Source organism: Dryobates pubescens, chromosome 16 (assembly GCF_014839835.1).
Source record: "Dryobates pubescens isolate bDryPub1 chromosome 16, bDryPub1.pri, whole genome shotgun sequence".
NCBI classification, from domain to species: Eukaryota; Metazoa; Chordata; class Aves; order Piciformes; family Picidae; genus Dryobates; species Dryobates pubescens.
Genome location: NC_071627.1, coordinates 10,842,827 through 10,869,102, shown reverse-complemented (window position 1 = coordinate 10,869,102; position 26,276 = coordinate 10,842,827). Strand labels below are relative to the sequence as shown.

Below are 26,276 nucleotides of genomic sequence, written 5' to 3'. Positions count from 1 at the left end.
TGGCTTTTGATTTATCTCATTGATTTATCTCATTATTATGTATTTATCCATAACAGTAGATAACTGTTACAGTAATAAATTCGTATCTGTAACAGTAGAACTTTCTTAATTCCACAACTATTCTAACACTTCCTTTTATGCTGAACATGTGAAATATGAGTAACATAGAAATCTGTAAGGTATTTATTACAGTACTTTTTCATACAGGCTTTTATTTAAACAGTTAACTAGATTTGAGGCAAAATATCTGAAGAGGTTACAGTAATTAAACTACTGTCACAGTATAATTAAAAAACAGATTAACATTTGAGCCTCTGCAGTGGCCTCGGCAGTGTTTGTAAATGGCACAACAGAAAAAAAGCCCTCACTGAAACAAGTAAGTACAAACCATTGTGTAGTGTGTTTAAACTTGAAGGTGCTCCTCTTCATGAGTGTGAGGGTGGCTTATTGCAGGAAAAGTATTGAAAGCTCTTATACATAGCATCAGGTTAGTTGGTGTATTGTGAGAAAACATTTTTTTTGTAGTGGAAATGCAGGGCTTTAACCCTTAACTAACTGTTAATGTTAGCAAAAGATTAGATTATTTCAGTGTTGGAAAAACTAACCCTGAATTTAATTCACCCTGGGTAAATTAAATTCAGTACTTCTTAACAGTTTTGGGTTTATTTTTTAAAAAATATCTTAGGTGTTAAAAATTTTATCAGCTCTGTTGCTAGGGATTTTTATGTCTCGAATGCATTTGAAAACTAAATAGTCCTTATTGTTACGAGCAAAACCTCAAAGCCTTGGTATTTGGAGGATTATTTCAAATGGTGAAAGAATATCAACATTGAAAAATCCTTTTCCTTACAAATGCTATATGAAAATGCTCATGGATGATAATGGTCAAATCAAAATGAAAAAGCCCAAGCTATATGCTGTTAGGGGAATTGTGTTTTAAATAAAGTGGTGTGTTGACCAAACCCCAGACTGTCCAGTGGTATAAGTCTATTAGGATTCAGCATTCTTTCTCGTTTTATAGAAAGGTGTTTTGTGTGTTTTTTCATTAAAATATCAATTTTAAAGATAGACAATGATCAATCAGTTACATATCATTTAGTCCCATAATTTTCCTGCCTTTTAATACAAACTGAGACTAGCTATTGAATCCTGCCTAGAGTCACACAATGCCATATGTATTATTATAAAGTATTATAACTCTCCCATATGAAAGATGCCTTTTTCACCTTATAGTGGTACAAATTCTCACACAGTTTCTGAGCATTTGTCTCTGTCACTATTCACCTCATTCCCATATACCCATTCAATATTTTCCTTTCTCCATTCTCTGACATCTTCTGGTATTTCTCTTTGTATCTGTTCGTATTGTCTGGTTGCTAATTGCCTGTCATGGAGCTCTTGGATCCCTGGAGCCTCTTGGGTGAGGTCAGAGTAGGTAATTCAATCACACACAAGCTGCTGGGTTTCCCAGGCTGGGATCTTAGCTCACTGATGCTGGAGAAGGAAGCCTTCTGACAGCATCACCAAGATGAAGTTCAGTGCTTTGTGTCTGTTTAGGAGAGATTCTGCATGCAACCCAAACATTTTCACCCAAGTAAAAGTTAGGTATCTACCAAACTTAACAAAATGTTGACAATTCAAAGTTTTACAATTGGTATTTGTTTCTGCAATGGCTTCTAGCTCTTAGCATGTGCCATACATATTGTGTGGCTATTTTACAGCTAGGTGGCTGTTATTTCATTCATCCTTAGCTTCTCATAAATATAGAGGTGTACATTTTCTGTGTGAGAATCCCTCTTGTCTTCAGAGGCAGTTGAATCACTTGATAATTTGAGAGAAAGTCTGGACGTAGTGCTGTCTTCCTTCAAAAGGCAGGAGTAAACAGGTTTTTTAAAAACCTATGAAAAGTGACTTTGTCCACTTTAAAATTGTGTCTTAAATCTGAGTTTGTGTTGTCTGACCTTTTTTCACCATGGCATTACACCATTACATGCACAACATCCCATTTCTAATATGGAAGAGAAAAAGGTCTTCTAGAAAGGGTATGAACTCTGACAAATAGAGATGGCATTTCAATCTGAATAAATGTTTTTGCTGGTTGAGAGTATTTTTTAAGTTCACCTGTAAGGCTGGAGCAGTTGATGTGTGTCTCAGGTTGTAGTGCTCCACAGGAGTGCTCTATGCAAGCAGAAGGGAACAATGCAGAAGAGCAGTGTTGTGTGATCCTCAAGGAAATGTATGTCATCTCTTCTGAAACAGTCTTGTTTGCTTGTTTGTTTCCCCCTTCCCCCCTCTTTTTTTTTTTTTAATGGTTGAATTCTCCTTTTCTCTACATATGATTAGTTTTGTTTAGGTAAGATGTTCTTCTTAACAAATGCTAGGTGTGTCTATTCTGTGCATTGAAGAGCTGCGTGCACAATGTACTCACTCTGAATATGTGATCTGGCTGCAAGCCCACATCACAGGATTTTTGTTTTGTCTTCAGAGGTATAAAAGTATGTGTTATACACCTGGCTTTGCCTTTCTCTAAGGCTTTACCTGACATTTTCTCAAAACTTAACATACTGTCTTGGAATGAAGACTTTGTTTAGACTTTAAACTCTCCAATGTCTAGTCCCTGCTTAACCACTCACCAGGGTGCTGTACAGATGCAGAGAGAGATAAATGGGAAGGTGAAGGGTCTTAAAAACTGTCATGCCTAATTTTAAGACAACTGTTAGTTCTGTTCCTTTTGAGAAGAAATCCTCATGCTTAAACACAGATGTGAATGTTTAGGGGAAATAGATTTTGGGAGATGGGAGCTCTGTTACAAAGAAGCATTAAACACAGGTATGCCTCCCAGAGACTCTGCAGGCTTCCTTTATGGAGAACACAGAATCAGGTTGTCTCTCTAATGAGCGTTTTCCCTATGTATCAATGATCCTAATAAGTGGGCATCTTCTGGACATCCAGGAATTTCTCTTGTTGTGGTCCTGAGGATTAATCATACAGACTAAACTTGTTTGTTAGCACTGGCATGACTGGACCTATAGAGATATGATTAAGATTGTTGTTATGCTTTCTTAACAAAAATCATCTATGAAAGTAGAGTTTTTTTAGAAAAAAACAATACACTACATATGAAGCCTTTAATCAGAAGGTTTTCTGAGTAGGACACTGGGTTTGTTTGTTTTAGCGTATTTGGCAGAAAAATCAATATCATAATAGAAGTGAAATAGAAAAAGGCAGTATATAGGACTTCCTATGGAATAAAAGAGAGAGGTGGTTCTCACACTGTGCCTGCTTTCTCCTCGTCATGATAGTGTGTGCCAACTTTTTATGCTTAATAAAGCCAACTGATGTGTAAAGTACTTAGTCATGCAGCCAGCCTTCTATTTAACTCATCACAAGTTTAATCCTCCTGAAATGTTCCATCCTTTCTGTTTATGCAACAAATTTTTTAACAACCCACACAATTAAACAGGGTGCTTAGAAAAAGCCACTCAGCAGCCACTGGTCCTCACAGAAGCTAAAAATATCGGGTTTAGCATCTTTGCTAGATGATGGGAGAGAGAGAGTCCATAAATAAATATGTATGTATATGCTTATGTACATATGCTATGCATGAACTGTTATGCTACAGAAAAAAAAAATAAGAAAACAAAACAAACCACTTTGCATGCTAATACATCCCAATATCTGTCATTATTAAGAGACATCACTGATGTGCTGCAAAATTCAGTGAGTTCTCCAAAGTTGGGAGAGCTGTGAGAAACCTTAGCAGGGCTTATTCTTGCTAAGTTTATAGTAGACTTTATATTATGTAAGGTTTTAAATGCACTTTAAATCACAAAAAAACACATTCATTGAGACCAAGCTATATGATAAAGGATGTTTCTCTTAGTCATCAAATATTTACATGTTCAAGATGCTCAATGTTAATAGATCAAACTCAGTTTCTAAAGAGGTACATAAAGACTATATTTGCTCTGTTTCTGCTTTATTGATGTATAATAAGAAAGCTGTGACAAATGCTTATTTAGGGGGGAAAAAAAGTAGGTCTAGAAAATAATTGGCAAGAACTTGGTAAAACTGTACAAAAATACTGCACACAAGTGTAATATTTTTGCTATCTCTGCCTATATATTTATTATTATTAATAGCAAGCAGAAATTGCAATGCAATCTTGGCATCTTTGTTCATGCTGCTTTATGCACACCAGAAAAATGGTCCTTACCTCACCAAATCTAAAGTTTTAGGTCATGGAAAGAGCAGCATAACACAGAGTCAGGAGCCTGCACCTGTTTGGGTTTGCTTTTGGTTTGGGTTTTGGTTTATTTTATGAAATGCAGATATTTTACTTGCACAGGGGGAGATAGGTAATTTTATTTCACTCAGTGTAAAATTTAAGGGATCGGATGTCAGAAAATGTAATAACAATTTTGAATGACAACTTTTAACTTTAGAAAAGGCAGATGTAGCTGTACTGCTTTATCCACATCTATTGTAAAATATATTTAAATCATGTGTATGCAGGGAGACAAATGAGAGAACTCCACCATCCTAATATTAAATTACACAATTTAAAGCAAAATAGTGTTTTAAGTGTACATGTGTATAATGCTTTCTGTCACTGCTCTCCCTGATGCAGTTAGACAGAATCTGTATTTAGTCAGAGATCTTTCAATAGAACGGGCTACCAGATGGGACCAGTAACAATGCAGAGAGGCATCGAACCACCACAGACATTTGGTGCTTAGAATAATAAAAAGACTATAAAATTAGATTAGTTGAGTCTAATTTGGAATTGGTGTATTCCCCATGCACTCTCACAGCTCTTGGGTAGATAAAGCCTGGAGATTTAGTACTGTCAGGACAGAGGACTCCAACTTCCAGTAAAAGAAAAAAAGGCATTCTGGGAGGTCATGGAGGGCAGCACAGTGACCTCCAATGATTTACAGGCCTTTAGCTTAATGAAATTGTTTCAGTGACATGACGGTAAAAGCTCATAATGGATTGGATGCCCTAATGTAATGAAATTACTCCCTTCTGCCTTTAAAAAAAAAAAAAAAAGAAAGAAAGAAAGAAAAAAAAAGAAAAAAGAAAAAAAAAAGAGAGAGAGAAAAGGGGAAGAGGGGAAAAAAAAAAAAAAAAAAGGCACAATTAATATTTACTGAGACCTGCCAGGCTTCAGTGTGCGGGAGCGTGCTGCGCTGTCAGCCAGCAGCGCAGAGCCAGAGCATCGTGGCAGCCGAGCAGCCCTGCGCCGGGTGGCGAGATGCGCTGTGAGGGGGTGGAGGGACACCTCGGGGACGGGAAGCCCCCAGCCTGGCGCTCCGAGGCAGCTCTGCCCGTACCGGCCAGCCTTCATCCTCTCCCTTCCTTTCTGCAGGCAGCTGGACAACAACCAGATCAGCTGCATCGAAGATGGAGCCTTCCGAGCCCTGCGCGACCTGGAGATCCTGTGAGTTGACTTGGTGCTGTGCTGGGGTGCCGGGCCGGGTGGGTGGGTGGGAGTATGTGCTTCTCCCTGTGCTGCAGTGCTGAGTGAATGTGGGGGCTTGATGTCCTTCCTTCCCACCAGAGTGCAGAGGCTTAGGTGGAAAGTGAAATCTCCCACTTCCCCCAGGCTGGGGTTATTGCTAATTAAACCACAATAGACGACTTCTCTGCTGCCGCTCCAGAGGAGCAGAGATATCGCTGTGCTCGCTGCTGCGTGGAGCAGATGGGGTTCAGCAGTATTCAAAGTGCGTCCGATGTGCGCTCTGCAGCCAGGAACCTGGCCAGGTCTGCGTGATGTCGAGTAGTGGACGGGTAACAGGCTCATGGGGAACAATATTATGAGAGATCTGACAATTGCCTTAGACAGAAAGCTGTGTAAAAGGTCTTTGATATGTAGGAGGGAGGAGAGACGGGCGTTTGGCAGGCTTGTTCAGTGCAGTCATTGGCTTTTGGGGAGGATCCTGCTCTGAGGACTGAAATAACACCACGTTGTGCTCTTTCATGTACCAAAAACTTTACACATCAGCTGTTAAAGCTGCAGCACAGACAAAAAAAAAAATGACAGGGAAGCTGACCCTAGTAGAGAAAAATCATGTTAGATGTAGAGCACTTTCACTGTAGTGTAAAATCCAGTGTTACCCAGAACTCTGTATCTGAGCAGATAATTCACTTAGAGACCTTTACTGGAATTGGTTTGGAGTATATGAACTGATACAAAGCTTTCCCTGTGAATACTGCAAAGTCGAGTGTTAAACACACAGTCCTAAGCCTGAATGGAGATGGACAACATGACCCCTCCAAAAGTCAAGCCTTTAGCATCTGAACTGGAGTTAAACACTGAAACAGTGCACACTTAAATACAGCTGCTGAAAAGCTTGCCATTAAATTACATGGTGCAAACCAGCAAATGGTAGATGGTAAAGTAAGCCTCACACAGTCCTGACACCTGAAGACTCGAGATACTGCCCTTGGCTTCTTAGAACGAGCAAAACAAGGGGCTTTATAGACAGTGCTGTGCCACTCACCACAGTGGGGTTGAGTGTGCATGGAATAACAGAGAGAATTCTTCCCAAGGGCTCTACTCACACAGTACTGGTGCTCAAAGAGGATCTGCAGAAACACATTTATCTTCCTGGGAGACCTGGGAGTGGTTTGCCTGTCACAGTCAGCTGGAGTACCTTTGGCCCCTCTCTTTCCCAGGGTTGTGATATTGATACTGATCAGATTGTCTGTGTTGCTCATACTGAGCTAACAGTAGATATCTGCAGAGTTTCTTACGTGGGTATTGTTTGAATGCTATATTAATAGCACTTTTCAGGAAAAGTAACATGTTATCACTATAAAGTTTCACTTTTCTGGTGGATTGAAAAGTCTAATCGGGGGTGAAAGAAAGGGGGAAAAGGGGGGGAATCACTAAACTCTACAAAATTGACTTCTTTTATTTGTTTTTGATGGACTGATTTTCCGTATCTACAGAGAGTGAATCAGTCCTCCAGTGACAGCAGATTGTGCTGTGACTGTCACTGAAAAAGGCTGGACAATTAATGGAGCTTTTTTTTTTTCCCCTTTCTTTCTTCTTTTTTTTTTTTTCTGCTCATAAACTGAGTTCTTCAGGCTCTGGAAAAGTTGTTGGGAATGCATTCCTTCTCCCCAGAATGCAGTAAATGTTAAATTAGTTTATTTACCACTCTGCTTTTAATTGGTTAATTCTATACCAGTTACTTGCAGGTGGGAGAAGAGGAGAATATATAAAATACATCATAATCAGTTCTTTAATGCATTTTTAATTTTCAGCGCAGACTGCTACAGGAAAAATCAATCTTGATGCTAAAAGATGAGAAAATAGATTGATAGTACCTATTTCTAATGCTATTTTTCTTGCAGCCACAAAATGTGAGTTTTATACACCCAGCCTAATCTGAAAATTTTCCCAAGTTTTTCTTTAAAGAAAGTTCAAATATTTAATCTCTTTATGAAAATAAAATTGCTTAATGCCCCAGAGAATAGACTGTCTTCAGTTGTAGAACAATCATAAATGTTACAAATTAAAGCCATTTGAAGCATCAAAGATCATTTACAAGTGAAACCAAATTTCACCATTTCAGACCCACTATGTAATTTGCACAGATATATTTTAACCTGCAATGCGCTATATGGAAAATAAGTAACGAGTCTGGCAGAAATGAATCATAATTAGCTGTTTACAAGGGTATCAAATAATACACTTCTCTATCATACTAAAATCATGTGAACTTTCTGATATCAAGCATTTTCATTTCTGCACACCCACCTGTCTACAGAATCCTAAAGACAAAATTGCTCAAAAAAAAAGAAAAAGGGGGAAAAACAAGGACAAAACACTTTGTTTTCTGGGCTACACTTTTCATCTTGAATTTCTCAAAAGAACCATGAGTGCAAAGAGCTTGGTGATTTGGTAGATGTGGGAACAGAGGGAAGTTGTGCAGTTATCCTTCAAAGTGAAGAGCACTCTGTGATTCATTTTACTTACTTGTGCTTATCAACAAATTGGTTTTATTTATTACTTTCGTTTTCTTTTTCCATGTTGTACATTCCTTCACCAACAAGTAACACAGAGGCAGAGATGAAAACAAAACTGAAGTTTCTGCCTTGTTTCAGCATTTGGCGGTACAATAAGCTGCTCCCTTTGCCCAGGAAAGTGGTAAAGTCACCTGGATGTGTTAAACAAAAAATAAAATACATAGATGTGGCACTCTGAGATGGTTTAATGGCCATAGTGGTGTTGGGTTGACAGCTGAACTTGCAGAGGTCTTTTCTAAGCCAAATAATTCTATGATTCTATGCTAGCAGCTGAAGATTGGACCAGAACATGGCACTGACCGCATCTCTCAGTACGAACACAGTTCTTTGATCATTTCTTTGTTTATGAACTTCCGTGCTTCAAATGCCACAAAAAAGTGTCCCTGATCCTATGATATGACCTGTGCAGACCATAATGCAGGTGCCAAGAACTACTTAGGACTCTGAGTTCTGGGTTAAAAAGCAGCAGAACTGTTGAGTACAAAGGGGTTTGGTGCCTTCTGCTGATTGTCTTTGCTCCTACAGCAAGGTGAAAATAATGTCTGAGAAATTACATGCAGAACTGGCATTCATACTTAAACACCTTTCTTTAGTTTTGCATTGGGGCTGCTTTTGTTCATTTTTTTTGCCTTTTTTTAAATTCATTTTGGGTTTAATCTGTTGATGAAATGGGGATTTTTTTTCTTGCTGACGTACTTCCTTTCCCCCATCTTGTAAGACAATGCAGTATATTTCAGTGGATTTGTTCTTACGTTGCAAGACCAGATGGGGATGTGCAATACCTGAAACAGCAATAAGAGGGAAAAGAGGGGCGTATTTTTAAATGGGTGGCAAAAGCTTTTAACCTGTTAGGATAGAAATGTGCAGAAAGGTTGGAGAAAATTGGTGTGAAACTTGCATTAATTAAAGCGCCATTTTTGGTAGAAGAGGTTTTCTGTTCAGCTTAATCTTTAGTTATGTCCTGTGGCAGTATCTGGCAATAACAGTTTTATTAAGAAATTGGTATTACTGTAGCTGTAAGCACTGTAAAGATTATTATAAAACCCTCACAAAACAAAACCAAACACCTGGAAGAATTCTTCAGAATAATTGTCCAGTATTCCTTATGGTGTGTGGTAATATGATGTTCATCTCCTTTGTAGATTAGAAAGTAGTCCATAGGTTCATTTCCAAATGTTCAAAATTATGAAACATAGGAGACAGAAGTCTTTCAGAGCTCAGAATTTCACCTTCAGTCTCTTAGGGTGCATGAATAAAAATAAATACTTTCAAGGTGGTTCGGCAAGCTTGCTCCAACTGGATAAACTAGTAACACTGTGTGAATGAACACGCTATTGTCATTACACTGGGAGCGCTGAACAATACTTCTTGGTTTAGAATCCATTGCTCAGTAAGGTACAGAGTTCAGTTTAGCCAAAACCGCTTTTAATTTATTTTTTATTGTTTAGCCTCACTGGGGTGGCTTGAAAACTGTGGTGACATGGCATTTGTGCCATGTGCATAGAACAAAAAGAATTATGAGTCACTGTTGGCAACTTAGGTGAAGCGTTTCCTTATTTTATATCGTAAAAGCTGGTTTTCCCTCTGTTTTGTAATGATAGTCAGAGGGAATGGAGCTTGAACACAGTTTATTCATTGCAGATTTTCTGTAAAAGAACTTCCTGAATCCTAAAGATTTTATCATACCAAGAGCTAATCCTAGGGGGTCTGTGGATAACATTCTATTAAAGAGAGCAAATGAATTCTTGCTGTACAGAGCTAGTATGGAGTGATTTTGGATTTTTGTCATTGTTGTTAGGCATGTTGTTTGTTGTAGATCTTTCATATAATATCTCTAAGCCTCAAAGTCCTTTCTCCTGTTTTTTGAAACGAGCGCTTGCTCCTTGAGTCATTGACTCTGTAGTAGCCAAATACACTCTCAGCAATCTGCCATTCTGGGCTCTTCAGTGTGAAACATCATAGTAATTCACTCACAAGAAATAACAAAGAAGTGCAAATACAGTCACATGAGTATTCACAGCAGCCAGAAGTTGTAAGTCAAATAAGCTCTACACATTTGATCTTTAAAAAATTTTAAAATACTTTAAAAATAAAAAGTAGGGTTTGGGATTGAAAAATGAAAGCACACCAACCTTCCAACCCCGAAAATAAGAGTCCTGGAAATAAAATTGTTTCATCGGTGTTTGTATCTAAGCCTTTTTTCTCCAACCATTTGTTCCTGACTGTTGCATGCCCAGACAAGCACCCAGCTACAAGTGCCACGCGCTGGTTCTTCTGATTTCATTTCAGCAGCGAGTGGTGTTCAGCGGGACTCAGTGCAATCTGTCAGACTAGTTGTGGTCAGCATCCCCTGGTTGTGCTGTGTGTTGTCTGACATCTCCAGTCATTGCAAGCATTTTACAAGTGGAATAGGGTTGTTCATGCTTTCATTTTTTGAATCCAGTCAGTTCCTGTTAGAAAGGATTCTTTCTTGTAAAAAGTTGAGTAATCCATGCAATTTCCGATGGAGATGTCACAGAGTGCTGATAATGCGCACTGCCCTTTGTCTCAGCAAACTTTTGAAGCCTTTGCTGAACATGGGTGATTGTTTTGTGCTATAGTCAGGATTTAATTGTTGCTAGGGTTGTCTTCAGTGTGCTTGAACACTCAGAGGTATAGTCAGTTTTAGTTATTTGCAAAATGCAATTCTGGGCATATCTTAACTAGATAGAAGATTTTTATTTGCTTTCCCAACCTGAAGAGTCAGGGAGAGAAAGGCATGACATAATTCTAAATATATGAGATGTCATTGCTTAATGAATGCTTGAAAATGTCACACAAATGTGATTTCCTTTTCTGTTTTGCTGGAAATTGTGGTCGGTCGAGGCAATCAGGATCAAATTTGAACTCTCTAAATTGTGTTCCTATAACTGATACCAAAATATCTAAACACAAAAATACAAATGGTGGAATGGAACGGAATAGAATAGAATAGAATAGAATGGAATAGACCAGGTTGGAAGAGACCTTCAAGATCATCGCGTCCAACCTATCAACCAATCCAACCCACCTAAACAACTAAACCATGGCACCAAGCACCCGATATTTCTGTTGAAAATGGTGGGCATAGCTGGTTTACTCTCTCATACAGTAAAATTAAAATTATTTGGGGGGTTTTGTATTTTGGTTTGGTTTGGTGTTTTTTTACTCAAGGATGTATGTTAGCTGAAATGTGTGTAAATAAATAAGATTAATTTAGAATCTTAAGGTATTCCATTAGTCAGCAGATACATAATACTTGTTCTAGAAACAAAACTGAAGGGAGTAACCACTGGCAGTATATGAGTAATTGAAGTATCTACCAATAAGGTCGAATTAGGTGCAAAACAAGGAGTTTGGTTTTGCTAAGAGTGTCCTCTGTTTTCTGTGTTGTGCCAGAAGAAGAACAAAAGAAAGTCAGTTTGGCAATTGACAGATGTTCCACTGACAAGTTCTTATTTCCATCTTTCTTTACTCCATTACCGATCAGAGTGCCCTGTAGTTTATACCATTCCCATTCCTCCTACCTCCTGTATCTCTGTAGGTCTTTATGGGAAGAAGTGCTCCTGAAGAACCTGGCTGCTGTTTCTTATATAAATCAGCTAGAGATAAGATTAATTACAGAAATGCCTTTTCTGAAGAACTTTTAGAAAGGTGCTGCAGCCCCAGTGGACCCTAGTGAAATGAGATGTATAATTAAAGAATTGATGGAGGAAAGATGGGATGCTTACATGGTTGCTTGATAAGGAATGTTTTTATTCGCTGACACATGTCAGTGGGGGATCTGGTATCATTGCTCACGATATGGAAATGAAATCTGAGATAACCTCTGTTCTGTAACGTATTCCAAACTGTGAGGTTGGAGGTACAGCATAGTGAAAGGAACACTATCCAGATGGCACCGTGGTGACAGGCTTTATATCAAAAACCAGCTGAGATAAAATAAGAGTGGGCAAGGGAGAGCTGCTGAAAATCACTGGTGCCTGTTACAGATGTAATGTAACTCTCTCTTTATGGGGAGAATATATTTGCATAAATTTATTGATCAATGATTTTGCTAATCCTGCAGTATTCCAGGCATGTCCCAGCAAATTGATGAACATTTCTATCAATCCTCAGTGCAGATGCCTAATTATATTACATATTTAGAAAAGATGGATTTTCCCCCTCCTGGAGCATATGTAGTAGTTGAATGCTGTGCTCATTCTCTTTTCCTGCTTCCATTAGGATGGGGCGGTTTTTTCTCTTTAAGAATAGCCTGGAGCCATGCAGGCTGCAGAACTTATCAAGATGAGCAGTCCCAGGTTAGAATTATTGGTTTCTTGAGTCACTGACCAGTATGCTTTGTGAGGAAGCCTGGTTTTATGGCTTCTGTAACGTCAGCTCTTTATTGGCGCTGCAGTCACTGCTGAGAGACTCCAAAGTCAAAATTCCAGGAGAGACAAAGATTTCTGGTAAACCTTCTCTCCCATAGTATGAATTGTTTGATTTGCATGCTTTGCTCATCTTGTGACCTGCCCTCCCTCCCCTTTGACTAATATAGTTTCTTCATCAGTAATATAAAAGATGTAGACCAAGCATTTTGACTGTTGAAAGTCAAATCAATGTGAACAACTTAATCCAGAGGACGCTCAACTGTTTATTTAGTGCAGACATGTGGCTCAACACCTTAACCAAAAGCTGAGCTGAAGAGTATGTTGGGAATAAAACTCCTTGCAGATGAAGTTAAGGTGATGACAGAGTTCTGAGGGAAAGTAACAAGTCCAGGGTAGATGAGTAGTCACACTATGCCATAAATTGCAATTCATTGTTTATATTGCTCCCCAAAGCAGCTGGAGATGATACTACAGTAGCTGGATGTAATTCTGTCAGCATTAATTTGCCCTCATTGGCTAAGGAAGGAGGTAACATGCCTGCGTAGCACAATTTTCTCTGCTACCAATGTCAAACATACCAGGACATCTTCAGTCCTTCTGTGACACTGTTTGAGGTCCAGCACTGGTGGTGAATGCAGAAACTCCTGCACTCCCTCTGGAGTCAGTCACCACAACAGCAAAAATAAAAAGATTATTAAAAAAACACTTCAGAAGGCAGAATGGTTACCTTCTGTGTGTGTGTGTGTGTGCAATTGAAATGTTTCATTTGTGATCTATAGGGGTATGAATGTTTTGTCTTTTTCAGAGGTTGCTTTTGTCCTGCTCAGCTCATAGAACAGCAGAGACAAAGGCTCTATGCTGTAGGCAGACTTTATACAGGAGGGAACTCAAAAGCCTGATTTGCCTAGAAAAAAGGAATAAAATTATGACAGGATCCAGTATTTTTAGCTGGGACAACAAAGTTATCTATGGCAAATTAGAAATCAAAACAGTAATATGCAGATAGTTAGCTTGCAGGTGAAGTGCTAGATAATTATCTCTGCACCTGGAAAAAAAAAAAAGGCATAAGTAGAAGCGTCTGATCTGAAAAACAAGTAATGTCTATTTCCCCATTTTTCACAAGGTTATACACATAAGTATATATGTGTGTAAGTATATATGATGAGAAGGTTAAATTGGGAAAAATACTCAAACTTTAAAAAGAAAGGCATATGATTAGTACAAATTAGACTTTCTTTACATAGCATATCCAAGTCTGTGTTTAAGAAAAAAAAAAGAAATAAGAGCTACATTAAGGATGGAAGTACCAATTTTTCAAGTAATTTAAAGCCAAATAATCACAATTTCTATGTTAATTTTGCTATTGTGAATGAAGCAATTTCATGTTAACTGGTTCAATACTTTTGAAGCAGAATGACATTTCTTACATTTCTCTTTGGGGGTGAACGGTCCGACTGTATTGGTTTAGCATGTACAAGTGATGGATGGCCACACTTAGGACATCTGCAGATCCTTAGAAATAAATTTTAAAAGGCTTAAAACATCTATACTATTACAGTAACGTCGTGCAGAAACCCTTGTGATACACTATGCTGATCTTGAGTATTTTAGAGATACCTCCAAAAACAGCACAGTCAGTTGAAAGTGCATCAAGGGAGATGGCTACATAAAGCCACTGAGGGAAACAATGGACAGTAGTGCCATTTATTTATAAAACTTGTGGGCATCCCTTTTGTCTTCATGGTGCTAGGTGGTGTGAGGTATCTGTAGTTTGCAAGTACCAGACTATTGCTGAGACTGGGATTTATCTGAGGGTTGAAACAGAGAGCACTGTGGAAGATACGTTGATGGTTATGATGAAGGGATGTATGAGTGTATACTGAACTAGGTCTTTGTTCAGCGGATTGGTAATTTGGATTTGCTTTTGCGTCTTTTGTCACTAGAATCTTAGACAGTCTGTCACCAAAAGCACTTTGTTGGGAGAAAGGAGGATAGGAAAGCAAGTCTTGTTCATGGCGTTCAGCTTTGGACTTGGTTACTGCGGTCGATAAATTGCCGCAATGCAGCATCTCTGCGACGACGCTTGAAGGCCGCCGAGAAGCCCCCGCTGGTGCAACAGGAGGTTATGGGCTGGGCGGGCTCTGCGGAGGGGGATAGTCCACTCCGCGAGCACCCAAGCTTCTTACTGGCTCCTTGGGCAATTTCAGTGATGTCTTAAAAGGGTTGGGTCCATTTTATCTGCGAGACATCCTGTCTTTCCCTCCACGGCTAGGGTGTTAGTAATCAGGTGAGGCATTTCAGCTGATACTTGGGCTGAAGCATTAGGACAGACCATCTACGATGGCAGCTACATTTCATTTTGTATGCATGCAGATGTTGCAGAGAAACAGCCATGTATGGAGAACAGCTCACTCCGTTTCTTTAGCTACTTCTTGCGCTTATATGATATTCCTGAACAGACCATGAGTGCTTCAAATTTTTTTCTATGTATATTTTATTTTGCGCCTTTTCACTCTGTGGACTGAAGGCAAATGAAACGCTGTGAGTATTTGCTATTCAAATTGTGATTTCTTAGCTGTGTTGCATAGGGATGCATGAATATAAGCAGGTATTGCTGCTTCTCATGGACAGGAGGTATTTGGGAGAGATTTAAGAACTGGAAAGGTAGGTGGGTTTAAGCATACTTTGTGATGCACAGCAGTGCTGTCTAATATATTATTGGAAGAAAATCCTGATGGAAAGCAGATTCCTTTCCAGCTTCACCAAGAAACATGTAATTGCCCATGTCTAAGAGCTATGTGTTGTCTTTGTTCTTTCAGAACATTCATTTGCTCTATAAATGTAACTTTTCTTTTAGAACTCTTCATACATTCAGGTCTAAATTCACAGAACGTGTATCTCAAACATTCCCTACTTTGTTCATGTGGATTTATATTATCCTATCTATTAACCTTAATTTCCAGTGTGGATGAATTGCAGATAGGGCCATCATGTACCGTTAGAATATAAAACTTCTTTCACAAATACGGTCTGCAGCTCTTGCATTTTGGGGAGACGCTTTTGGCAGTAACAGTGAAGGTCTTTCATTAAAAGATTTGCTTCTTTTCCTTCCTCTACTGTCAAAAGTTGGGACTTGTCTTTGCAGTTCTGTGCAATGTCATGTTGCCAGAGCTACGAAAGATCTCTTCCTGCTGCCCTCTCCCAGTGGAAATGCCAGTGGTCTTGGGAGCTGAGGGGCAGCTGAGGCACTGGGCTCCTAGAAGACTGCTCTGGCAAGGGAAACAAGGTTTATTATTTTGCCTTTAGGACTTGCAGGTCTGTCGTGGGAGGAAAATGGAAACCAGGGGTTCTGGCAACCTACTATTCATGGACACCAGTTGCCAGCCTCTTAAAAGGCTTTTGTAAAAACCTTTTGCACAGACACCCAGAAGCTCAGGCTAAACTGCCACCAGTGCCATTTCTCTTCATTGTTGTATTTCTGCTTCTTGAAGTGCTGTCTGCTGCATACATAGGGTGTGCCAGCTCACTCCTCCTTTGGTCCCAGTGGTCAGCGTGGGACTTGCAGGGATCTGCAGTTCCATAGGCAGTGCCGCATTGCGGCACTTGAGGTAGCAACAGGATGGAACCATGACCCTCCCAAAGAGGTTGATTATAGTCACATGGGCCCTCACAATGGAGGCAGAAGTCCTTTTTTTGTCACTTTTTCTAGCTCTGAAAAGACACCTAATTTCTGTCTGCCACTTGGAATGACTTTTGTGTTCCTGGATGTGCTACAACAACAACTATGAAAGGGATGAGTTCATTATGGTAGGGAAATCTATCAAGATAGAGGCTTTTTCTCTAAGGTTATAGCACTAAGGTTGCAGTGTGCTCAGAATGGGACAAATTAAAACACTACTGTCCCTTTCTGATCCGAAGTTAATCACTTCCTTTAGAATTTCTCTTGGTAGTGTCCTGTAAGAAAACTACAGCACTCAGCTAGCAGAAGTCTGAAAGCTTTTAACTTGAAAATCTCCATCATTAAATGCTTTCATCCTGATCAAAAGACACGTGACAGAGCCAAATCATGTATATAAGACTGCTTTAGCTTCAGAAAGGATGAAACAGAAACAACTGTTCTGGCAGGAACCTGAGAAACTTTTGTTTTGTTGAAGTACTGATGCATCAGGCTTAAGGTTTGTATGATCTAATCCTGTCTTGTTGATACTTTTTCATCCTTTCCATAAATACACTCTAGCAGGCTTTCAGACCTTTGTATGCATCAAAAACTCAATCCAGTTTCCATTGATTGCAGTAGGAGTAGCACAGAATCCATAAACTACAGTACCTGACATGCATGCAGTTGTTGGGAAATGCCAACTTTAGTAAGAGACATCTCTGTATGACCTAAAACAAATACATATTTGGTTCTAAGAAAGCAAGTATCTATTTAACAATTAATTTATAAACAAGTAATATAATTCTATTATTAATTCTATTAAATCATTGCACACAATGCTTTCAAATGAGTCTACAAAACAAAATATAGGTGAGTTGAAATTAAATACAATTTTATTTTTGATTGTTGTAGCTCCTGTGGAAATCTGCACCTAAATAAATAGATTGCAGGGACTTGATTTGCTCTTTGCTGAAATTAGTGACAGGTTTTGCACTGACTTAGTTGACATTGGTCTGGGTGTTATGATAACTGGGCTTTTTCCCAGTGGTTATAGGCAATAATACCAGCCCTGGAAACTGGGTGCCTTAGAGAAACATCAAAACCACACTGGTGATGTAAAACATTCATTGTTTGCACAAATACTTGCCTTTCTTCAAGTCCAAATGCTTAAAGAAAATTATGGATGTCATTGGGAGTTAGAGCCACAGCAGTCATTCCCAATACAGTGTACTGAAAAATGTGTAGCCTTTGGGCAAAGACTTGAAAGAATGTCTTGATTTGAAAAACCCAAACAAACAACAAAACAAAACCAAAACCAAGTTAAGGGAGTGTTTGTTGTGCCATTTTTGAGTTCAGAAAACTAACTCATTGGAGAAGCTATAATTTACAAATAAAGGTGGAACAATTTAAGGTTGCATTACTTTGTCTTTGCACCAATGCTTTTGTAGCTAAAATTTTCATTCAGGCTGGATTGAATTTGTTTTTTCTGCCTAGAATTAGAATGTCATGTAAAAGATTGAAAAGCTGATTGAAATTTCTCTGCAAAGCTTTTTCAACTTTCACTGGACACAGAATCTCCCAAGAATTGGGAGATGCAGCTGATACCTGTATTTTGTGAAGCTGATAGAGGCTGAACAAACTGCATACCCTTCTCTATATAACCTTTGAACCTTTGTTATATTTTATTTTACCTCATCCTGGCTTAGCTCATCTTACTTTATGTTATCCTGTTATTCTGTTTTCTGCTTTATCTTGTTTTAATATATTTTCTTTATTTGTATGTCAGTGTAAGTGAGCAAATTCAGGCACACTGATCTGCATGTAAGACATCAATGCAGGTCTAAAGATGGCACTAGAAAGATTTCAGTATCAGTCCTCAGACATAGCTCACCAGAATCCTTCATTGTGCTCCTGCTTGTATACATATGATTATATAGTCTTTGACTGCACAAGACTGTAGGAGGTTTTTTCTGCCCTTTTTAACCCATTTGCACTGATTCCTGTTCCAGATCTCTTCATCCAGATAGCTTGCCCACCCATTTTCTTAGCTGGGGGTCCTGCCTTTCCCTCTCCTCTGCTGTTAGTCTCGTCTCCTGACCTCCCCAGTCCCACAGACTCCAGCCAAAGCACAGCCAGCCTCTAGGGACAGTTAATGCAGCAATTACAGGACTTAAGTCAATGCACCCTGAAGTTATAGCTGCAGGCAAATGCGATCACCCTGGTTCTTGCTGAGTGATACAAGAGGCATTTAAAAGGGGATGTGGGGGAGCAAGGGAGAAGAAAAAAAAAAATTATTATTCCAATAACCCAGTTTCTGCAAAGCCTTATACTTTTCAAAGTAATCTCACTTCTTCAAGAGGAGGAAAAAAGATCAGCTATAAACATCTGGCCTTTATAATAAGCTTAAATAGTTAAAATCTGATAGTTATATGCAAATTAAAATCAGCGACAGAATGGGAAGAATCAGGCAATTGTAGCAGTAAACATTGCTGGCAGTTGTGTGCATAATTCCATGCTAACCTTAATTATTTTTTCATACATTTTCCAAAAGAACATTTTCTTTCCTCTGTATCCTTGAGACTAGTCATATTTCTGGTGGGTGTCAGCTTCCGAAGTTAACAATGCTAGAGCCTTTCCTGTTGCTGTGATGAGAACATTTGTGAATATATCAGTGAAAGACCAATACTAGAACAGAAACCACAAATTGGCAACTAGTTCTTTTTATTTATTTGAGTGGATTTTGTGTGTCACCTGGAGACTATTTAGAAGATTATTTTCCTGGGCTAACATTGTGTTTAAAAATAACACTTGTATGGTGCCAACTCATTTTAGAATTGGGTACAAATATTGAGACAAAAACCCAGCTGTTATTGCTTTTGCTGCTCATTTGAGGTGTCAGATCAGAACTCTACTGCTATATGTCAGTGAATGAGGCCCCTTGTGAGATCATTATGTTTTCTAACAGTTGAGAGTAATGGATTAATCAGTGCAGCATCAGTTGCTTTCATTATATGCCCAAACGATAGTTGTGAGCTTTAACTTAAACAGTCTGTGGGGAGATGAAAGGATTGAGTTCAAGAGGCAATCAGGACTCACCAAAATTCTGAAGAGAGCCAGTTGAGTTTTGGACCTTGCTTAAGGAGACTGCCTTGAAAGGCAAAGATGAGGACTGTGCTTAGTGCTGAGGGATCTAGTGCCAAAGCCATTTTGCTTTTTCACCAGAGGCCATGAGAAGCAGTAGATATTTAATTTAATTCAAATTTCTCTGACCTGTGTGAAAAATAGCTCTTTACAGCTATTGAAAATATAACTCCTTTTACCCTGCAATTGCAAAGTTAATTACAGGCATTAATTATGGTAGGGTATAAAATTCAAGTCTTGGTTTTATTACTGAAAATATATTTAGATTCAGTTTTTGGAATTGGTGAAATACCCCTGCTGTTGGTTATATTAGCTGGGTACATAAGGGATGAAAGGGGTGTGAAGTTGTCATGTGTTGTCCCACCAAGGGACAGGACCATGGAGTCCCATGCCACTTCTGACAGGGATCCTTTTAGTCCTTTATTACAGGCTTCCACTGCTGATGGCTACACACTCTAGCACCTCTTTACTGTATTTTTGGTGTTTTGTAGGAAAAATTTTCCCTATATCTAATTAAAACTCCCTCTTCTGAAATTTAAACTTGTTCCTTCTTTAATTAACCCTTGTTGAATACAGGAAACAGAATTTCTTTTCCCTTTGCAATGGCTTTTTATGTTGTTGGAGAAGGGTTTAAGTGACATAAGTCTGCTAATGTAGATGTCTAAGCTTCTGTCACTGTTAGTATTAAATTTTTCTGCTAATGCAGTCACCCAAATACATTTTTCATCTCTAGTATTTCAGACAGACCCCCAAGATCCTCCCCTTTATGTGCATAAATACTGATGGAGCTGTTTAATCTTGCATGGATTCAGCAGTGTCAGGCCATACGTACAATGCACGTTTTTATTTACCAATACATGGAGAGTTGTTTACCAATAACTTGGAGAAGTAGCCTTTCTGTCACTGCCAGGCCTGGACTGCTGTGTTCCCATATGAGCTCCACTGTCAACTTTGGTTGAGCTGCAAAATCTGGTTTTGCACCATCTCGCTTCTGAACAGAAATAACATAATCAAGAGAACTATTTACATGAAAGGCATAACTGTGCTTGGAGATGCCTGGGTTAAGTCTTAATAAATTTCCTGGTCTCATTTACTGGATGTATAGTTGCACTGGGGATAGGAAGCCTGGAAAGCATGGCAGTTGTGGGAGAAGCAATAATCAGGGAGTATGACGGTAATTCACTCGGGAACGTTACAAGCCTGCAGATGCACCATTTGTAGCTATCCGTTGCATGCACATAGATAATAATCTTGCATTAGGCCCAATTACATGGTGTTATGGACACACAACACACGGATTACATACACAGCCAATGAGCATGCTGTGATAAAGCCCTGGTGTAATTGGAGGAGACAGAAGGAAATGTTCGACTTATTTGTGCTACCAGTGCTGCAGTGCCTGACACGGCTCTTCCCCACCAGGCTGCTCCCCGCCAGCCTTACTCATTTGCTTTTCTGCTCGGTTTTGAAGTCTCACTTTCAAAACAGAGGTTTGTCACAGGGCACACTAACAGCACCGTGCTCTTTCCACAGTGTGTTGAGAGAGTTTGAGTGGGAAAAGAAAAAGAACATCACCGTTTAAGTTTGAGTCGAGCCCAGAAACACACAGAAACATGTGCTGCCAAATGAGGACAGTTGTTTGCAGGGTTCTTGCTGCCAGACCGTGTATGTTAGAAGCCTGTAAAGAATCATTAGTGCCCAAATGTAAAAGTCATTCAAATCCAGAAATACAATAAATCAACTGGTGCCTTTTCTGAGATCTCTTTCTCTATTTACCTATTTAGAGGTCTACATATTTTTTTCCGAGAGCTGTGCAAATGCTGCAGTGTTCTGTGATCAACCAAATGTGACACAAAAGCAGCCTGGCATGTATCAAAAACCTGAATGGCCAGCACAAGTAGACCTTCTAATAACTATGGTAGATGCTTATCAATGCTTGGGGAAAAGTGTTAATCAAAAATTTAAACTATCAATGCTTAGAGTTCCTGAGTTTATAAAATAAAATATTTGTCTTATTAGTAGGGTTCAGAATTCAATTTTTTTTTTCTTTTCTTTCCCTGAAGTATCTTGCATAAAAGTTGTATGATTTCTTCTAGCATTAGGAGTGACTGACTCTTATCTAGTCCTGTACACCAGCATTCTTATTCAAGAGAGTGGACAAAGGAGTACAGAATAATGCATAAATATTATTTTAAAACTACAAACATGCCAATCATTTCTACAGATTAATGATTTTTATGTAATTACATTGAGTCTGGAATTAACAACTCCTTGTCAGGGAACTGCAGCAGCATACATGAATTTGGATCAAGGCAAAAGAGAAGAGAAATGAACTATATGCACTTAAATTTGCACAGAAAGTTTGAGGAAGGAGATAGGTAATTGTTTTAAAGTCGTGACAGGATTGCAGAGTGAGCATTCTTCCCTTTAAAAACATTCTGATAAGTGGGGACTATAAATCAATTTTATTCTTCAGAAGAAGAAAGCAGCTCCATGCGTGCCTCTAACCAGTTTGGGCAAGTGGCAGAGCAGTGGTATAGTAGAGAAGTTCCTCTGGGGTTGTAAATTGAAGTCAATGGGACTATGACAGTTCATACTGGTGGAGGATGTACCACTTTGAAGACTGCTGATCCCATGTCATGCGTCTTCCAAGTAGTCCTTGGAGGACCCTGAGGGCTGCTGCTGTCTGCTTCTGCTTAGCTTGCAAGATCTGACAAGGATCACAGCCCAAGGTGGGAAGTTTGCTGGCATAGATAATATTGTCTGTAACCTCCATTTCCTGATTCAGCATTTTGGTTGTGAATAGTTTACAGGGAGAGGACTTCTAAATTAGAGGACAGTGCTTTCTTAAGGGCCAAGTGTATACTGGGTTCTGTAAGTGGTGGGGAGAACCCAGCAGAATACAAGTTTCCCCATATGATGTGGGAGGAGTCAGAAGATTCTGGATGTTTTCTATTTCTCACAGCTTCCTGTTCTTTCCACATCTGTTTCTATGGGTTTGAATCTTACTTCGATCAAAATGAGGCTGTGGCCTTGAAACAGCTAGCAGATGACTGGAGCAGAATTTGGTTTTTTCTCTTAATGTGTTAAAAATGCCACTGTATTGTGTTATTACCCCTGTCAGAACACATGCTCTTAAAAATCATTGCTGGGAAGGACACCTCTACCTGAAAACATCCCCATTCACAAGCCAAAGAGTTCCTGCTGCAGGGGAGCTGTGTGCTTTGCACAACCAGAGCAGCAGGATTAAATTCTTGCAGCTCCAACTGGGCTGTAATGCAGACAGTTCATTGTCAATTAGTGCCCTTTGCAGTGTTTGGCCGCCTTTGTTCTGAAATAATTGCTGTTATCATAGATGTTTTATTGCCTTCATTACAGTTAACATTTAAATATCGGTGAAATTGTATGCTACTAAGTCATCTGCACAATAGCTATCTGCTCATGTTATCCCTGAAATTTGTGGTCAAGGAGTATATTAATTCAGCACTGATTTAGGATTCATAGAAGGAGGGTTAGGTATTTGTTGAGAAACCTTTGCTTATTAGGGGCAAAACCTGAGCCACTCTCATCTGCTATTTCATGAGCAGAAATACTGTGTGACTGGAATAATGCTTTGTCTGTTAGACAGAAATATTTTAGGAGTTTAAGAAATATTTTTGAATCATCACATCCGACAGTAAAGACTGACCTTTCCACATCCAGATGAAGAGCTGCACTTGGAGATGGGGTTGTGTTCTTTACCTCAGCTAGCACAGAAGGAAGCTTGCTGTCACATCCTGTTCTGCTTGAATCCAATCCACTTCGTTTTGACATCAATAGAAATTCTCCCTTGAATTTCTGTGGCTTCCATTGACCCCTGCAGTGCCATGTGTGACCTATTCAGACATCAGTTATGTATGAGATTTAATTTTTGTGAGCTGACATTACATGTGGCTTTTATATATCAGTGTACACTTAAAATCTTCCACCCAAGTGCATTGCTCATTTTTATGTAACAGGCAACTGGGGCAGAGCATGAACTCTACTTTTATGTTTACAGAAAAAAAATAGTGGTACAATTAGAAATTCTATTTGTGGGCCCCCATTGAACTTCTCAACATCCATGTGTAGATGCAAATAGCAGATAAATACAGGTATTGAGAGTAGGTTATTTTGATCTATATACATAGGCACCTTTGTAAGAAATTTTCTGAAGTTGTTGTACATGCTTGTTTAGGCTCACTGTCCACAAAGAACTTTGGGTGGTATCACTGGCTGCATAATTTCATCAGGCAGTAGCAATTGTATGACAGAGCTTCATTTTGCACTGTTTAAACTGTCACCGTGGGACATTTATGTTGTCCTCATGATGTCAGGAGAAATTCAAAGGTAGAACTTTTCAGCCCTGTAAATATACAATGATGCTCACTGTGTTCACTTCCAGTACTGAAGCCAGAGCAAAGCGGTGGCATGTGCAGATGGTGATGTACAGCTGCCAAAATGGCATAGCTGCTAACTGTAAGGGCTTACTTGCAGGGTTACTTCTGAAGTTGACATTATTTTCCTCTTCATGTTATCCAATTTAATTACAATACACTGTTTTTTGAGTTTTTATTTATTGAGAAATTGAATATGCAAACCTGTAATTACCTATACCCATTGATCCCAATATTTAGCTATTTGTTTCTTGTCCAGTTTTTGGCCACATCAGCAGATCTGGAATGAATCCTATATATAATACTATAAGCCGTGATGAACTAAGGCCTACAGCTCTTGCCAGTTCACACCTGGTGTGCAAACATGTGACTTCACTGCCACAGGTCTCTGGCAACAGACCTCACATGCAGATTCCAGATTTCCCAAATGTTGCTTGTACTGACAGATCTGACTCTGCTCACAGGGTTGGTAAGGAAGGATGATTTTGCTCTGTTGGTGCAGTTTGCTGTCAGGGGTATGTCAGCCCCCAAAATTGCTCCACACCCATAGCGTATCCATCTGGCACAGCACTCTGCTGAACTATGGGCTACAGTCCCACCGACTAAGTGGTTGTGTTCCATCCGGCTGGGATGCAGTGCAGGAGCAACATCAGAACCTACTCACACACCTCTCCTAAGTGTGTCTGTGTGTAATGTGTTACCTTGCACCCTCCTGGCTTTGTGCACATGTCTTCCTGTGCACTGGAAAACGTCTTAATAGAGTTGTGGTGGGTTCAGCCATAGTGTCCCAGCATTGTCCCTTTCTTAAAGGCACAGCCTCAAACGGTCACAAGAGTATAATCTAATTTAACTTCAACCTGCTGATGTTGTAGATGATGGTTTTGCCAAGGGATTTCTAAGCAGAATTGTAAAATTGTTCTTGAATTGGGAGATGACCAAGAGGACCAATTAATTTCTGTAAAATTCTTGTAATGTCCTGTGTAAAAACATAACACTGAAAGAATTAAATAGTTCAGGGAAGGGTAATGTGTCTTATGTCGCTTTGGTGGGTTTCTTCTCCAACATATCCCCAAATGCACAAAAGCACTGTCCTCTCCCAAAGAGGTCCTGTGGAGGGCTGTACCCACCACACGAAGCAAAAGTTGCTTCATGCTCTGCTGCCGTGGACAGCACACATTTCAAATGGGCAGCAGCAGCCAGCACCAGGACCAGCCATACAGGGGCTCGGAGTTAACATGGGTCCCATCAATTCTCATTCAAGCTGGGTTACTGCACTTGCAGATTTTGTGCACTTGGAATATGGCAATTACGTCCTTTTGGAGTGCTTTCCATTTCCTGTGCCATCTTGATAAACTTTATAGCTTCTAATTTGCTGGAGAGTCATTGATATAATTAGGAGCTGCATAAATGGGAGCAGCACACTCAGCTGATGGCAATCAAGTCAGTTCATTTTTCATAAGAAGCGCAAAGGGGGTCCCTGCCAGCAGCTGAGATAATTTTCTCTTTAAGTTCTGCTTTGAAATTCTTACATGCCTGGGTCATGGCATGTTTTATTATGGTCCATCCCACTACCCATATATTTTTCTTAAGAGACCAAAGAAAGGATACTCATCCATCCATGTGTTTTCCAAAGGGCCATTGGAGCTGTCTGTCCATCTAAACTTGCTGTGTTAAGAAGCTTGTGAGAGTTAACAACTCTCTTGTTGTGTGGAGCAGGTGCTTTAAATATATAGCTTTCATGTTTTGGTGTGCCAGTTTGATATTCCTCCACTCAGGTTGCACCAGGTTTTCAAACAAAGTGACTGCTTAACCAAAACTTCTGGCCCTGTTCCAGTAGTTGATGAAAATTCATTTGCTGTCCTTTTTGGTACTCAGATACAGTAAATAGTAACCTCCATCCATTTAACTGTTGGTTGCCTGGCCTGAATGATGTCTTTCATGATATGTCACAAGTTGTCTGCGTGTCTTACTGCTCACAGCCTGGCAGATGTATTACCAAGAGTTTTAGCAGCTTGTTTCTGTAAATAGTGTATTGGGGAAGCAATGTAAATAATTGATCAATCTACTATTCTCTTATCTCTTTTTTTTCTCTCTCCTAACAGTACTCTCAATAATAACAACATCACCCGCATTCCTGTTACGAGTTTCAATCACATGCCAAAGATCAGGACTCTGTGAGTAATGTCTTTGAATATTACAGTATTAACGATGATTTAAGTTTACTCTTTGGGTGTTTGTCATCTTATTTCAGCCTCTTCCCAATGGAAACAATTCTCCCTGCTCTCTTGAAGAATATGGTTAGTGAAGTAGCCTGAACCTGTGAGGGCCATGGCCTGACCCCAGGGACCCCCAGCAGAAGGGGTAGCTCAGGCCTCTTTGTGGGGATGGGGACAGCTGGGGCTAGACTGGCACAGCAACCTGTTGGTGTGGACCAGCTCAACAGGGACCCATGGCCAAGCAGGGCTGGAAATGTGTACTACTATGGTGTCACTGGGCCTGGGACTGAGAGCTCCAAGCTCCGCCATTTTGGGGTTGTGGATCAGGGCAGGGCTGAGGGAGCTCTACGAGCTCCTGGTGAGGCTACACAGGGTTTGGGATGTGCCTGGTGCCCTCAAGGCCCTGATGAAG

General features: G+C 39.6%; 1 protein-coding gene across 1 annotated transcript in view; it reads left to right on the top strand.

Annotated features, from left to right (window-relative positions):
* Nucleotides 1–26,276, top strand: part of SLIT3 (slit guidance ligand 3) — a 508,252-nt gene that overhangs the window by 277,486 nt on the left and 204,490 nt on the right. Inside the window, exons 6-7 of the mRNA XM_054168241.1 lie at nucleotides 5,372–5,443; nucleotides 25,751–25,822. Of these exons, the coding sequence (XP_054024216.1) occupies nucleotides 5,372–5,443; nucleotides 25,751–25,822 (144 nt within the window). The remainder of the gene's footprint in view (nucleotides 1–5,371; nucleotides 5,444–25,750; nucleotides 25,823–26,276) is intronic.